Source organism: Peromyscus californicus, unplaced genomic scaffold (genome assembly GCF_007827085.1).
Source record: "Peromyscus californicus insignis strain IS unplaced genomic scaffold, ASM782708v3 Scaffold_9__1_contigs__length_137607984, whole genome shotgun sequence".
Lineage (NCBI taxonomy): Eukaryota > Metazoa > Chordata > Mammalia > Rodentia > Cricetidae > Peromyscus > Peromyscus californicus.
Genome location: NW_026294617.1, coordinates 38,941,910 through 38,959,474, shown reverse-complemented (window position 1 = coordinate 38,959,474; position 17,565 = coordinate 38,941,910). Strand labels below are relative to the sequence as shown.

General features: G+C 38.6%; 1 protein-coding gene across 1 annotated transcript in view; it reads left to right on the top strand.

Moving 5' to 3' along the window:
* Window positions 1–2,924: 2,924 nt before the first annotated feature.
* The window catches only part of LOC128106722 (arylacetamide deacetylase-like 2), a 34,597-nt gene continuing 19,956 nt past the window's right edge, over window positions 2,925–17,565 (top strand). The window contains exon 1 of the mRNA XM_052732252.1: window positions 2,925–3,062. Coding sequence (XP_052588212.1) covers window positions 2,925–3,062 — 138 coding nt within the window. The remainder of the gene's footprint in view (window positions 3,063–17,565) is intronic.

Below are 17,565 nucleotides of genomic sequence, written 5' to 3'. Positions count from 1 at the left end.
TGGGAATCTTGAGGAGCCATCTTGGAATTCTGCTTGCTACAAGGGTTTTGTCTTTGTTCTGTCTGCAGTTGTGAGGCTGTTGTGGATTCTTCTACATTTATACTGCTTGTGGTTCACTGAGGTATTGGAGTGTGGGGCTGTTTCTTCTGTCAGTTTATACCCAAGTCATCCTCAATCTCTTCCAGCTCCTCCCTTGCTTCTTTTCTCTTGGGTTTGTAAGAGTCAACCGGGCATAGACAATGAATAAAGAACAATGGACAATGGTTTGTTACCTTTTACCTCTATTTTTTTCCTCTGATTCTCTTGAGACAAGGTTTATTGGCATGCCCTTCATGTTTATGTTTCCATGAAAACCATTGAACAAGTCCTTAATTTTATAGTTTTTTTTAAAATATTCTTTCCTATTAGGAAAAAAATGGCATTTCAGAAGCCAGAGAGTGAAAACTTTTTTTTTATTTTTTATTAATTATAAATTCTGTTTTTGAAAATTTGAGGGTAAATGGCACTTACCTGACTGGATGGAGGGAGGATAAGGTCCATCAAATTCCTTGTGAGTTCTGTGCAGTTCAGAGGAGAGAGGGAAGGACAACATGCAAAAGGAAGCTAATATTGTAGATAGTGGGTTGATGTTTCCAGGATGCAATGGGATCGTTCCCTTCAGCTTGTCCGCAGCCTCCTTAGCCCTCTTCCATCCATTATCCATGGAGTTTTAGTTCCCAGAATTGGAGAGTGACTTTTTACCTATAGTCTGGTATAAAGACAGTGATCAAAGCAGGGTTGAGTAAAGATTGACACATGCAACAATTAAGAGTGCCAGGAACAGCTTCTGCCTACCAGTTATTGAGGAAGGTGGGAGGGCCCTCTTAGGAGGAAAGTACTCTATGGCAGAACTGGTAAAATATGGTTAAGTGAAGAACTTTCACAAAGGAACTGACAAATGCCAAGTTATAATCAATTTTTAAAATCTTTTATCTAATCTGATTATATGGAATACCAGGATGCAACAAGTGTTTGTTTAATCGGTATATAGTTTTCCCATGATTATACAGTGACTATATGAATCTACAAATTTTAAGTTTAATAAATGGTAAGCCACATACAAAAGTCAGCTTTTAGATGAGTTCATTTTCAGTTTGGAAAAGAATAGTAATTTCATTTGTAATTGCCTCTAAAGATCACTGTCTGAGTAGATTTCAATTTCCTTTTTTAATTTAATTAATTAAAAATTTTCCTTAATTTTTTTATCCTGATCAGTTTCTTCTCTCTCCTCTCTTCCCATCCCCTCCCCCTGCTTCCCCTCTACCCTTACCACCCCCACCCACTTCTCCTTATATTCAGAAAGGGGCAGGCCTCCCATGGGCATCAACAAAGCTTGGCACTTCAAGTTGAGGCAGGACCAAGCTCCTCCCACTGCATCAAGACTGAGCAAGGCAATCTAGCATGAGGAATAGGCTTCCAAAAGCCAGCTCAAGCACCAGGGGCCAGATCTGGATGCCACTGCTAGGAGCCCCACACAGAGCTCAAGCTGTATGACTGTCACACACGTGAAGAGAGTCTAGCAAGGTCCCAGGTGTGCTCCCTAGCTGTTGGTCCAGTGCTCTTGATCTCCCAAAAGCTCAGATCACTTGTCCCCACCATGGGTTCCCCCATCATGGTCTTGACCCCTCTGGCTCTTACAATCCCTCCTCCCTCTTTTCAACAGGACTTCCTCCAGGAGCTCAGTGCAGGGCTTAGCTGTGGATCTCTGCATCGGATTCCATCAGTTACTGGATAAAAGTTTCTGATGACAATTAGAGTAGTCATCAATCTGATTACAGGAGATGGTCAGTTCAGGCACCTTCTCTACTATTGCTAGGAATCATAGCTTTTATCATCCTTGTGGATTCCTCTGAGTTTCCCTGGCACCAGGTTTCTCCCTAACCCTGAAATGCCCCTGCCCCATAGACACATCTCTTTCATTACTCTCCCCATCTGCTCTGCCCCCTACCTGCTCAACTCAATCCCTCATGTTCCCATCCCTCAATCCCTTCCCGAACCCCCACCCATTTGCCCAGTTTATCCAGGAGATCTCTTCTATTCCCTGTCCTTTGAGCCTTCCTTATTACCTAGCCTCTCTGGAGCTGTGGATTGTAGCCTGGTTATCCTTTATTTTACACCTAATACCCACTTATGAGAAAGTACACAGCACGTTTTGATTTCTGGGTCTGAATTACATCACTCAGGATGATATCTTTTATTTCCATCCATTTGCCTGCAAATTTCATGATGCCCCTGGTTTTTTTTTTCAGCTGAGTAATACTCCATTGTGTATTGTACAACATTTTATTTATCCATATTTTGGTTGAGGAACATCTAGGTTGCTTCCAGGTTTTGGCTATTACAAATAACACTGCTATGAACATAGTTGAGTAAGTGTCCTTGTGGTATTATTCACCATCTTTAGGATATATGCTCAAGATTGGTATTGCTGTGTCTTGATGATCTGTGGTGTAGGAGTTAGCCTTAAGGTTGAAGAAATGATACCTATCATTTTACCTTGTTTTTAAACTAATCACTACTCTGCAAAATAACTAGAGAACATAGGGATCATTTGGTCCTTTTTTTAGTGTGCTCTAATCAGAGTCCTAAATGCTTCCGCTCTTCTGGTGTTATGTGATGAAAGAGGAGCTCACTGATCTCACAAGTTCATGCCATTGCAACACACTTTATTAGGCATTCATTCTGTCGTAAATTCTATTTCACAAAGGTGTGCGGTTGAGTAACCAGTTTCATCTGTGGCTTGATCTGAGAAGTGAATGTCAAGTCACTATTGCTAACCTTATCATTTTATCTCAGACAATACACCTACCTTTGTCCACTGCTCCCTAGTCTATATATGAGATGCTGTTGACTGTCACCACACACAAGTTTGGTAAAGATTTATCATGGGGTACAAAACACTGTGCTTCGGATTCTCCTGTATTCTATTTGCTTATTGTGTTTATTCACCTCTTCCAGAAAATATTGAAGAACCTTGGAGAGTGAGATTGGCAGATGTTCTTATAAAAATAACTTCACTTGTGGTAATATGTTTTTTACTGGGGAATTGGGATGCCATGCTATAAGTATATTTGAAACTTCTTTTATTTAAAGTGTTTGAAAGAGCTTTCAGTTTTCTTTTTTTCTTTCTTTTTTTTTTTAGTTGTTTTGTTGGTTGTTTTGTTTTGGGTTGGGTTTTGATTTTTCAAGGCAGAATTTCTCTGTATAATCCTGCTTGTCCTGGAACTCACTCTGTAGATAAGACTGGCCTTGAACTCAGGCCTTGAACTCAGATATCTGTTTTCCTCTGCCTCCTGAGTACAGTGATAAAAGGTATTCACCACCACTTGACTTTCTTTATGATTTGTAAACCAGATAATATTGCTGTATATTTAATCACTAATATGCTTAACTGATTGTCTACAAACAGGAAGACAGAAAGTGTTTGCTAAACTACTACATATAGTGACCATATGTCAACATCAGAATAAAAGAAATATTATTATCTGAAAAGAATATTTGGGAATTGCTAGGAAGTTAGGATATGTTTGATGCTTTAAACAATGCCTAGGATTCTACAGTCTCGGAAAACTCACTCTTTTATGTCCATTAAGCTTAAAATTTTGTTGTATTTAATCATTTATCATTCTAGTGATTTTCTTTTTTAATGTAGTTCTCAAGCTTTCTGTTCACAGAACTTTGTGTATTCTTTGTGTTATTGAGGGCTCCAAATAAATTTTGATTTGGGTACATTGCTCAGTATTAACTATGGGAGCAGTTTCCCTCTGATGATAATGACGCTGTCATTATAAATTAACACAACTAGTACATTTTATAATTAGATGAAGTGTGTTTTAATAACATGCAGAAGTGATAGTGGAATTTATTGTATTTTCTCAGATCTCTTTAGTACAATTTTACTTTGAAAAGTTACTGTTATTCATACTTTATACATGAATATAAAGAGTCAGCAGATGAGGGCTGGAGAGGTGGCTCAATGGTTAAGAACACCAACTGCTCTTCCAGAGGACTTAGGTTCAATTCCCAGCACCCACATGGCAGCTCACAACTGTCTGTAATTCCAGTTCCAAGAGACCCAACACCCATGGCAAAATACCTATGCACATAAAATGAGAATGAAAATTTTTTTAAATCATCCACAGTTAAAAAAAGAGTCAGCTTATGAAATTAATGTGTAATTTGAGATCAGTCTAGTTTTAAAGTGTTTTACATTGTATACAGTGAAACTCAGTGATATTTTTATTGAAAATTCATGCACTGTGCAGGGGGCCATGTGAATGCACAGTAGTGACAAGTAGCATTTAACAGGCTGACCCCCCAGTCGCATGAGTCCCTGTTGGGGCCCCACTTAGCAAAACTGTGCATTTATTGACTGTAAATGACTGGTTGTTTTCTGTCCATAACTTTCTCGGGTGCCACTGTTGTGCCTCCCTAATAAGAACAGCTGTGGGGTTTTTTCCACAGCCCTTGAGTGGTGTTTTATACTTGTTGGGGACACATATAGCTGTGGATGATCAGGAAGATAATTTCTGCCTATATTTTACATTACTCAGACTGATTTAGGATTCTCAGTCACAAAGACAGCCTATTACACAGAAAGCTAACTTTAGACTTCAGAGTAGATTCAAAGCAGTCTGGTTGCCCCTAGAGACAAATAACAAGGTCTATTTCCCAGGTGTTGTTTGTTGCTGATTCAAGGTCAGAGTAGAAGCAACTTTATTAGTCATAACTTCCTAAGTAATTGATTTTTGCATGTAGGCCCAGTCTCAGGCTCAAGGTTCAGTCAATTGTTTACTGTCTGGGATCCCTCACCAACTTAGAGCTATGTGCATGGATCAATGTTACATTACTAGCCTAAGAGAATCTACGTGACTTATTTTGTGTTATGAGCATGGGTTGAACCATGAAAAGTAACATAGTTGTCCAGAGTTTGATTAAGAGAGGGCAGCAGGAATGTAGAAGAGGAAGTTATAAAGAATGTGAGTGAAGTGTGTGTGTGCTGAGTGAGACATGAAGAGGAAAAAGAAGTGTTAGGGAAGGTGAGAGAAATGTGAGAGAATGAATGAATGAATGAATGAATGAATGAGTGAGCAAAGAGTGAATAATGTGGAAGAAATACATGTGTGTGAGTGAGTATGTGTGAGAGAGAAAAAGCTATGTGAAAGAGCTACTGATATGGACAGGAACTGTGTAAAGAGTGGTATGAAAAAGAGAAGGAATTGTGTAAAGTGTTATACAGTGAGAGAGCTATGTATGTGAAACGACTCTAAAGTTCATACTTAATTTATCTTTTATCGTAACCAAGGAACACTTTGACTATGGCTATCTAGCCTTCAACTCCATCAAAGACCCCAGAAAGATGAAATGTTACCAATGACAGGGACATCTGCCTACCTGGACAGTTACCCTAAGTTCTTCTGTAACACTGGAGCATACATCTTTGGCTCACAGGCCTAGTATATCTGACAGACTTTTCTGAGAAGCAAGGAATTTTGAAGGACTCTTCTACTTTGTCTGGTCAAAGTTTGGAAGTTGACTTTTTTGCATCCTGCTGGGCCACTTTAGACAGCATACTGTCGGGTCGAGGCAAGGGCAGTTTCTTGCCCAGGGGCTATCTTTTGCCACAAAGAAAGCAAACTCTATATGGAGTTTCTTTGATGCCCATCATCTTCTCTGAATTAGATTGGTATTGCCAGGAGCAGACATGTCTCACTGACGTGAAAAGCCTTAGGTTATTAAAAATATTAAATGCCATATTCTGTAAGTCTTGGAAGTGTATTGGTGGCAACTCCACATAGTTAAAAGGGAGGTTTATTTGGGAAGTAACTTACAAGTAAAGGGATAGGCTACAGGTGCAGGAGAGGTGCAGAGCAGTCCAGTGGTGTTCTCCAGATAACTCAGCTCAGTCTACCATCCAAAAGCCAGGATTACCAGGAACCAAAAGACTAGCACATCCAGATCCTGTCTCAGCCCCACCTCCGGGGCAGGCCATAGGTAGGCATGACAGGTACCAGAAGCCTCAATGGGGGTAATGCTTCCAGGTCAAAGCTGGAACAGCTACCCACTACAGAAGTGTTTGAAAACCACCTATTTAAATATATCTGTGTATTACCTTGAAAACATACCTAATATGACTATGAGTTTGACTATTATAGATGATTGCTAATCTTTATTTCTTAATTATACATTATATTTTTATATAAGCTGCATGGACATAATACCCCAAACAAGAGTAGAAATATACATACACTGTAACAAAATTAACTTTAAATTTGTATCAATATATAAATATCCACACCAATGTAAAATATTTAAGACTAGTAGTTGTTCTTTTCATTTAAAAGTAGATTAAATAATCTACCCTTTTATCCTATCATTTCTATATCCCTCCTTTTTCTTTTCATAAAGAGACCTTTGGATCTAGTCTCCTTTGTTCAGCTTTCTTTCTGACAATACAAATAACAATTTGTACTAACTTTCCTTAAATCATAATAAATCATAATAAATATTCATAACCCATCTTTTGAGAATATGGGTGTCATGCTCTAGACTATTTCATGTTGTTGTGGGGTGCTGGAAATCGTTGCAAAAACTTTGAGAAAATCAGGATAATTGTTAGGTCTTGACTGGAGTATTCTGTGAGGCTGGATCACTTCTGTCTATTGTGTCCCTTTAGAAAAGAGCCTGCCTCCCAGGGGTATCAACAGAACATGGCATAACAAAATTCCATAAGACAAACCATCAAACCATCATATCAAGGCTGGACAAGGTAACCTAGTAGGAGGAAAGAATCCCAAGGACAGGCAAAGAGATTCAGAGATACCCAATCTCTTACTGTTATGAGCCCTGTAAAAACCCTAAGCTCAATAACCAAAGCATGGAGGACCTAGTGCAGGCCCATGTCAGCTCTGTGATTCCTGTTTCAGTCTCTGTGGGTCCATATGAGTCCTGCTTGGCTGATTTTGTAGGCTGTTTTCTCCTGGTGTCTTCGACCCCTCTAACTCCTGCAATTTTTCCTCCCCCTCTTCTGAAGGCTTCCACAAGCTTCACACCTGTTTTTCTGGGGGTCTCTGTTTGCTCCCATCAGCTCTCAGAGGAACTCTCTCTGATGAGATCGGGCTAGGCACCAATCTATAAGTATCTGTGGCGGCTCACAGAGGCTCCCTAGTAAGGCCTTATTCAAGGTCAGAAAGTCAGCACTTGCTTTACCCAGCAGGGCTGCACAATAGGATGATTTGGTCAAGGGCATGGTTACCAAGTGTTTTGAAGGGTCTACACTTGGCTGTACATTGTACTTGGATCTTGAAAGGGGAGGTCTTTTGCCTCTCCCCTTGGTAGTGTATAGAAAGCCCATTAGAATAAATCTCAAGGTGGCTGGGTATTAACCCAGGGCCCTCCTGAAGCTATCCTGTGTCTCTGTCTTACTCTCTCTATCTATATTTCTATTTAATATTTCCTCATTCCTCTCTCCTCCCACCAAGAACCCTTCAACAGGTTATAACCAAAGCCCCCCTCCCCACCCCTGTGGGTACCTGCCCTGAGGAGATTTCTCCCAGAGTCCTGGGGAATAAGCAGACAAGTGACTGGGTATTTAATCTGGAGGATATCAAATGAATCTATGCACACAGTGTTCTTTCAGTCCATTCACTTCATTGTTCTAAGTTAATTATTTGATTTCTTTGCTGTTCTCTCTCTTTTTTTCTTTTTCTAAGTCTACAGCCCCTTTTTCCTCTTATAATTTTTTCTTACCTGAATTATCACATTTTTCACAGAAGACTCCTTGCGATCCTAAGAAAAGTTTCAAAACCCTCATGGTCATAGCACATTCCTGGAATAGATGATAGGGAGCAGAGCCATTATCATAGTAATGGAAGGTCCCAGAATCCCAAGACCAGAGGGAGGGATCTCAGTGCCCAGTACCACAAACTCTGAGACATAGTTGTTGTTTTTTTTTTTTTTTTATCATCAGACGTGGAAAGTGAAGAATTGGCAGGCTTATCTTATGGAGTTTTGTGTTAGTAGCCTTAAAGAGATACCTGCAACTCTGACCTTGATCATAGCTGTAAAGTTTTAAACTTATGATTGATATACAAAGGACTTTAGTCTAGTTTGAACTTGCTCTGAGGTAAAAATGAGCTAAATGTATGCAGTTTGTGTTAGACTGAGACAAGATTATTATTTTCTGTATTAGTCTGAGCAAAAGGAACAAAGATGTGTTTAAGTGTCAACAGTCTCATGGGACAATGGACCTGGCTATGAAGTATATCTGTAACACGGATTGCTAAAAGGTCATATTAATAGAAAATCTGGAACCAGATATTGGGGTGAAAGCTGAAAGATCAGTGAAACAGAACAACCACAGCCAATCTCACCTTGCCAACTGCTCAGCCCATCATGTTTCCACAAATGGGTCTCAGTTTAACTGCTGCTTAGTTCCTATCTCTTCAAGCCTTAAATACTGTTATCCACCCAGCCATGGGATTAAAGGCATGTGTACTTCCCAAGCAAAGCCTACAAAAACTCTAGTTCCTGGTCCTTATATATCTTTCTGCTTCCTGCCATCACTTCCTGGGATTAAATATATGTATCCTTCCCAAGCAAAGACATGAGATCTCAAGTGCTGTGATTAAAGGTGTGTGCCACCATGCATGGCTCTGTTCCTAATGTGGCCTTGAGCTCACAGGGATCCAGACATATTTCTGCCTCCCAAGTGATAGGATTAAAGGTATGTGCCACCACTGTCTGGCCTCTATGTCTAATTAAGTTGCTGATTCAGTCCTCTGGTCCCAAAATAAGTTTTTAGGGTACACAATATATTGGGGTACACAATATATCACCACATATATCCTAGTATACATTCTATATTTCAAAATTATACAACTAAATGAAAAACATCTTCTTGACCACCAACAGATATATGTGCCCATAAGACTGAAGTGAGATTACATTCATACATTTTATGAAAATGCATGGTAATGGGAATATCATAGCTGTACTTGCATAAGAAGTTTGCAACAAGAAACAGCCAATAAAGGCAATAACTCCAACATGCCTTACATGAGAGCTTAGTCCTCTACCAAAACCCTTGGTTCTGTTAGATGGAACTTTTGAACACTAGTTGTCACCTGCTGCATACTCCAATGGCCTTTTGTTATCAGCATCCTTCAATAAGGTCAGAGCTGTTCTCCCACAAGTATCATTAGGAATCATTTCATTAGTTTTCCTTGTCAGTTGAGTTTGGTTCTATCCTATTTCTCTGAGCTACACAGCTGCCAGTTCCTGGCCATCTAGGCAGTTTTGGACCTGAGCTTGGATATAATGTAGATCAGTCATTTGTTGGCAGCTCCCACAAGCCCAGAGCCACCATTGCCCTAGCACGTCTTTCAGGCAGGTCAGGTTTTAGTTGACAGTTTTGTGGCTGGGTTGGTGTCCCTGTCCCACTACTCGAAGCCTTGTCTGGTTATAGAAGATGGATAGCTCAGAGAAATAGGGTAGAACCAAACACAACTGACAAAAAGAAAGAATTCCTGATGGTTCTGTGCTTTACTCATAGGTATTTATCAGCTGTAGGAGCTCACTAGTAGAATTTTTGGTAATGCTTATGTATACTATCATATCATCTGCAAATAATGGTTTTTTAACCTCTTCCTTTCCAATTTATATCCCCTTGATCTCCTTCAGTTGTCTGATTTCTCTAGTTAGATTGTCAAATACTATATTGAATAGATATGGAGAAAGTGGACAGCCTTGTCTTGTTCCTCATTTTGATGAGATTTACTTTGAGTTTCTGTACATTTAATTTGATGTTGACTATAGATTTGCTGTAAATTACCTTTATTATGTTGAGGTATGTCCCTTGTATACCTAATCTTTCCAAGAATTTTGTTATATAGTGGTGTTGGATTTTTTCAAAGACTTTTTCGGCATCTAATGAGATGATCATGTTTCTTTGTTTTTTCATTCAGTTTGTGTATGAGGTGGATTACATTGACTGATTTCCTTATGTTGAACCATCCCTGCATCTCTGGGATGAAGCCTACTTGACCATGGTGTATGATTTTTTTTATGTGATCTTGGATTGTGTTTTTAAGTATTTTGTTGAGTATTTCCATCTATGTTCATAAGGGAAACTGGTCTGCAAGTCTCTTTCTTTGTTGAATCTTTGTGTGGTTTGCCTATCAGGGTAACTGTGGCCTCATAAAACAAATTTGGCAACATTCCTTCTGTTTCTATTTTGTGTGATAATTTGAGGATTATTGGCTTTAACTCTTCTTTGAATGTCTGGTAGAATTCTGCCCTAAAACCATCTAGCCCTAGCTACTTTTTTAATAGATGTTCTTATATGCATGTTTCTATATATGCATATTTGCTTTTAAGTTGAGAGCTTTATACTGTTTTTAAAAAAATTTTTTAATATGACAAAACGACAGTTCTGGTACCATCAACAGCACCTGTCACTCCTCGAAGTGTTTTATACCACTGCCATTTTGATCTTCTACTTGTTACATTCTTCTAGAATTTAGCATTTTTTTTTACTTTTGTTTATAAGATGTATAGCCGGGCGGTGGTGGCACACGCCTTTAATCCCAGCACTCGGGAGGCAGAGGCAGGTGAATCTCTGTGAGTTCAAAGCCAGCCTGGGCTACAGAATGAGTTCCAGGAAAGGCACAAAACTACACAGAGAAACCCTGTCTCAAAAATAAAGTTCTATAATGTATCAGCTAATATACAAAGAAGATCATATATACCACTAGCCTAGATACATGGCATTTCATCTTGTTCTTCAGTTACTATCTGTGTAAAAATGATCAGCCTTGGGGGTTTCTGGAGACAGTATTCTCACCATTAATGTAGATAGGTATAATATCTGTATGGATTTATAACCTTAACATCATAGGGCAGACATGCTGTGGGATGTCTTTCTCTATGCTGTGAATATGTAAGGCTCCCATTGGATAATAAAGCTGTTTTGGCCTATGGCAAGAAAGCTTACAGCCAAGTGGGAAATCCAAGCAGAGATACAGAGAAAAGTGGAGTAGAGAGGGATGCCAGCCACCAGTAAAAAAGCAATAAGATGCCAGCAGACTGGTAATGCCATGGCTGCATGGCAACATATAGATTAATAGGAATAGATTAATTTAAGATGAAAGAGCTAGCTAGCCAGAAACTGGAGCCATAGGGCTTACAGTTTGTAATTAATATAAGCCTATGAGGAATTATTTTCTAAGGTGCTATAGGAATGCAGGGCCAGGTGGGACCAGGTGGGACTGGAGAAACTTCTGGCTACATTTGGCACTCAACGTGGTAGCAAGAATTTCCACCTAAGACCTGAAAAAAGCTTTAGAAAGGGTTCTAAAATTGAGCTAAAAACAGCTTCCTAGTGGTGTCTCTCATGCAAGCTGTGATAAAGAGACACATTGGTGTGTAGGCTTGAGCTACAGCATGGCAGGTTTGGAGCATGTAGGCTCAACCTACAGCATGGCAGATTCCCAACATGGTACACAGAAGCATCTCCAAGCTTCACTGCATGATAGATTTAGTTTTTGCTAGTACAGACAGAAAAAAAAGGTTTCTGGGCTACATGCTGCTTCATAGAGGCATAGACCCACTGCTTCCCATGGTAGTGAACATGACTCCCAGAGCTGGTGATAAACATACCTCCACCATGTTGGAAAGCTGAGGTGAGCAGAGCCAGCAGCCAGGGCATTTTAAATCAATGGTCCTAGCCAGGCTGCAATTTAAATCAATGGTCAAAAAAGGATTATATATATACAATAAGACAGATTCAGATGGAATAAAACTTTAAACAGTGTACATTGTGTGTAAAAAATACATAGGCTTGAGAGAGAGAAGAGACAGGATATAGTCATAAAAATAAAATCTTACAAAGATAAAATAATATATAAAAATATAGTAAGTAACATAAAGATGGAAATTACAGAGAGTGACTGGATTATATTGTCTTTGGGATTTTTAACTGGAGAGAGACATTTGATTTTAAAGGCTGCTGAGTTAAACAAATATACATGTATTTTAAAAGTATCTTGATTTCAAAATTTGGATCTAAGGATATATTCCATTGGAAAGGAGGCTCTGCTTTTCCACAGAAAGCAAAAGGCTATGGACTAGCTCCAGGTTAAGATGGATCAGATTTGATCAAGCAAGACCTCCTGAACCTTGACAGATGGTATCTATCAACAAAGGTTGCAACTTGTCTTCCCAGGACTTGACCATGATCTTGAATTTTCTCAGGATCCCCATATGATTGTCAGCATCCCCAATCAGCAGGAAGTAGTTTGGGAAGCTACATCCAAATTCTCAAAATATTGTTTATTTAAAGTGAGTTGATTATAAATGCAATCTCTTTCTAAAGAAAAAAAGGTGATATATATATATTGATAGGATAGGATAAAATGGTAGATTATGGAATCTACTTTTAAAAAGCAACAATTTGTTTGAATGTTTTACATTGCTATGGATTTTGGTTTATTGACACAAATTTAAAGTTAATTTTGTTATACTGTATATATATTTCTACTCTTGTTTAAGGTATTATGTTTATTCAATTCATTTAAAACTGTAATATATAGTTAAGAAATACAGATTAATAATTAGTCATCTATGATAATCAAACTTATAGTAGTTAAGTTTTCTAGGTATACATAAGTATATTTCAATCAGGTAGGTAATCTTCAAATACTTCAAAGACCTACAGAATATGGCATTTAAAATGTTTTAAGTACTTAGACTTTTCTGGACAGTGAGACACATCTGCTCCTGGCAGAACCAATTACTTCAAAGAGGATGATGGGCATTGAAGAAACTCATTATGGAGTTTGCTTACTTTATGGAAAAAGTTAGCCACTGGGAAAAAAATGCCCTTGCCTCAACTGCTTCACAGGATGCTGTATAAACTGGACATGCAAGACTCATAGGAAGGTGACCACTGAACTTTTCAAGGCAAGATGGTCCTTCGGGTTTCTGCTTCACAGAAGAAACTGCCAAACATTCTATAAGACATGGATAGAAGCAACTGATGAACTATGCCAGAATGAACAGAACAGTCCTTAAAATTTCCTGCTTCAATGAAATATATGCCAGAGACTCTAGGCCTGTAGGCTGAAGATAGATGCCCCAATGTTACAGGAGAACATAGATGATTGTCCAGGTAGCCAGATGTCTCTGTCATTTCAAGTATTATGGAAGTTGCTTGCCATGCACTTCCTGTCTGCTCAGGTACTATATCTTTCTGGGGTCTTGATGGAGTTGAAGACTACATAGTTATAATTATAGTTTGCTTTAGTCATGATAAAAGATAAATTAGATATAAAACTTAACACTCACAAAAAGAGTATAGAAGATAGAATATTTTCTTAATTTTGCCAAATACAAAGACTAATATTGTAGCTATAATTATTGCTTGATAACTGTTTTATAATATATAATTTTACTATGTTAAAGTTACAACCTTCCTTTTTGACTAGACAGAAAAGGGGAAGTGTTGTGTGATGTCTTTCTGTATGCTGTGATATGTGTGACTCCCACTGGACAATAAATAAAGCTGTTTAGGCCTATGGCAAGAAAGCTTACAGTCAGGTGAGAAATTCAAGCAGAAGTACAGAGAGAAGGGAAGAGTAGAATGAGATGCCAGATGCTGCCAAAGGAGCAACAAGATGCCAGCAGACCAGAAACGCCATGGCCGTGTGGTAACATATAGATGAATAGAAATTTGGTTAATTTAAGATGAAAGAGCTAGCTAGCCTTAGGGCATACAGTTTGTAATTTATATAAGCCTCTGAGTAATTATTTTATAAGTGACTGTGGGACCACGGTGACAAGTAGGACTGGAGAAACTTCCAACACAACAGTATATACCCTGGAATCTTCTAGTCACGTAAGAATATAACAATGCTTTAACTGAAATTGGTCAGTAGGATGTTAGATAACTTATCAGAAATACTAAAGAAAACCTGTTTTCAATGGTATAAATAAAAAATGGCTTCTTTTTCCTTCAAGTGATCTAAAGAAAATGAAATGATGCTGTTTTATAGCTGAAAGGGGAGAACATAAACTACGATTTATATAAGAATTGGATGAGATTTTAAAATATTAAACTAAACTAGAGATGATGGAGACAGCATAGTGGGTAAAACGCTTGCTGTGCAAACATTAGGGTCTGCCCTCAGGTCTCCAGAACCCACAGTCTGCTGGATATGGTAGTGCGCATCCCCTACAGTGAGAGGGGAGGAGAGGGGAGGACAATCAAGGAAGCCGCTGGGTCAGAAAGATTGCCATATACAGCTGGAGCAACTGAACCTGCCTTTAACAAGTTCAAAAGATAAGGACCAATACCCAAGTTTATACCTGACTTCCACAGGCACACATGACCAAAATGTTCACACACACACACACACACACACACACACACACACACACACACACACATCATTTTATAACACTAAATTGAATGACCAACAAATAAAATAAAATATTGGAACATCCCTAAAATGCCACTTTTCAGATAATTTTGTTTTATATAAAATTACAGCCAGCTGGTGATGGTACATGCCTTTAATCCCATCACTTGGGAGACAGAGGCAGGAGGATTTCTATGAGTTCAAGGCCAGCCTGGTCTACAGAATGAGTTACAGGACAGCCAAGGATACACAGAGAAATTCTGTCTTAATATATATATTGAAAAAATATATTAAAAACTTTGGTGGCAATAAATGAGATTATGATTACTTCCAAATACAGCATGCTTAATATTTTTTAATTTTATTTATTTGTACTCCATGCATTTCCTGTTTCATTAGTTCTTTGAGAATTTTGTACAATGATGTTTGACCATATTTACCACTCTTGAAACTCCCTACTGAACCATACAATGTTCCTTACTTGTGTTGTCTTTTTTCCACACCCACCAAGTCTAAACTGGACTTCCTGAATACTCTTGGATGTGTGAATTTTCATAGGCAGACAAGTGATATACCAGAAGTCATACCCATAAAAAAACTGACCTTCTTCTCTGACCAGTTAAAAATTGCCTAGAGCTCCTTAGCTAAGGGGAAAGACTGCATGTTTACCTCCCTCTTCCATGATGGGATTTATCCTGTTTTAAGTTTACATAGGTTGGTGCATGCTGCCACAATCCATGAGTTTATACATTCAACTGCCATGTTGTACCTTGAGTACTCTATTTCTTTGTATTTATTCAATATCTCTGACTTATACAGCCCTTCAGTTTATCGAGGGCCTTTGAGATCCAGCCTCAAGGCCGTCTTCAGGGTTCAGGTCAGACACTATAGGAAGTGAAAGGAACTTTGGGTGTCTGAGGGCAAACAAATTAGCTCACATGCATGCTCTTCAAATCAGGTATCTTTATTGTTCCACTTTTCTTCTAATTTTCTTGCCCTAATTGTCTATAATTTCTTCACTCTAATTCTCTATTCTAGTCTTCCTGCTTCTTTTTCTCTAGCCTAAAAATTCTCTTTTTACAGGAGGTTTGAAGCAATAAAAAATTGCAAGAGTTAACTCTCATTGGTCAAAAACATATTTCTAGGGTGGGTGATAAGGAGGCAACCCATTTGCCATGGCAACACAAGGTTTTAAGGTTTCAGGACTAGAGGGAAGGGTCATAGTGCCCAGTGTGACAAACTTGAAGACATAGCTCTTTGTCAGCAGACTTGGTCAGCAAGAACAGGCATGCTTAGGGTGCTTTGTGTAGATAGCCTTGGTTAGACACCTGCAATTCTGACCTTGTGCATAATTATAAAGTTTTAAACTTATGATCTATTTACAAAATCCTTTAGTCTAGTTTGGACTTTCTCTGAGGTAGAAATGAGCAAAATATGTGCAGTTAGTCTGAGCAAAAGGAACAAAGCAGGCTTTTAAGTGTTTGTGGAACAACAGATCCAGCCACGAAGCACATCCTAGCATATAGTCCATATATCAAAATATACAGCTAAAAGAGAAGTCATGTTTCTGACCATCCACAAATACATGTGCCCATAAAATTGAGATATAATCATGAGATTACATGTACATATTACATGAAAATACATGGTAATATGAAATTATCATAGCTGTTATTGCATAAGTGGAATTACAGATGATAGCAACTGGTTTTTCAGAGCCTGTGACCCTGCCTAACAGGTTACTCCATTAGAAAACCATTTGTCTAGTGTGTTGGCTGCAGATGTAATTCTGAACGGTCTTATTAAATAAGAAACACAGAGCCAAATGCAGAGTTTAAAGCCCAGAGATCAATCAGCAGCAACCAAGAGCTAAGACCAAGACCGCCTTCTTACCCCTTGCTGTTGTCGTCCTTCACCTCAGAAAGAGACCTACTTCCTGTGTGTCTGTCTTTTTATTGACTTTCTGTTCTGCCTTCTCATTGGTTGCAAGCCCAACCACGTGACCTCCTTGTCACTGCCTGTCTATACAGACCTCCGGGTCTCTGTGGTTGGTATTGAGATTAAAGGCATGTATCTCCATGCTGGCTGTGTCCTTGTACACACAGAGATCTGCCTGTCATGTGATCAGGACTAAGGGCGTGTGCTACAACTTCCAGACTTCTGCTAAATTGCTTGCTATTAGCTCTGACCCCCAGGCAACTTTATTAAAATTCAAATAAAATTATATTTCAGCACAAATAAAATATCACCATAGTTGGCATCTGAATTATCAATTGCTATAAGCTGTAATTGTGTCATGGCCCACAGTAACTCATAACAATCACTCCTGACATCAGTCTCCTCTTCTGCAAAGATCTCTGAGCTTTGGAAGGAGAGAAGGCTCTATGAAAGTTCCATTTAGGGTTGAGTATTCATTGGTCTTTTATTCTCCTTAACTTAGTTCGTTTTGTATCTCTACATTAATCACAATCTACTACAAACAGAAGCTTCTCTACTGAGGATTGAGAGATGTATTAATCTATGGGTATAACAGTAAGTCATTAGGAGTCAATTTTAATACTATGTACATTTAACAGAGTGGCTGTAGTAGGTTCTCTCTAGGGGCCTATGACCTGTGTATCCAGATTCTTGACCCAACAATGGTATTAGATGTAAGTTTCATCTTGTGTAATAGGACTAAAATCAAAAAGAATGTATTTGGTTACCCTCATGATGTCAAACCACTGATGCAAGAGCAGGTAAGTCTTGCTAGTCCTATGGTTATTTTGGTTCATGGGGTTCACAGTTGGGTAAAATTGATGATTACTTTTCTTCTCTGGTAATATACATAGCATGTTTAAGTCCAATAAAAGCTAGCAAGTAGGAATGAAACTTCCAAGCCAATAGAAGCTTAGTATCTCCAAGCATTTATTTATTATTGTTGAACAGATTTATGAATTTACCTGATAAATTCCCTTCTCTCTCACTCCTTTCTGTGTCTACTGGAATCCATTTTCCCACCAGGTTCCCCACCCACCCACACATTTTCATGTCTTAATTCTTCTGTGCAGTCCAATGAGTTTAACAGAGTTTCTCACTTGAGCATTGGGAGGAGATTATTTACTATAGC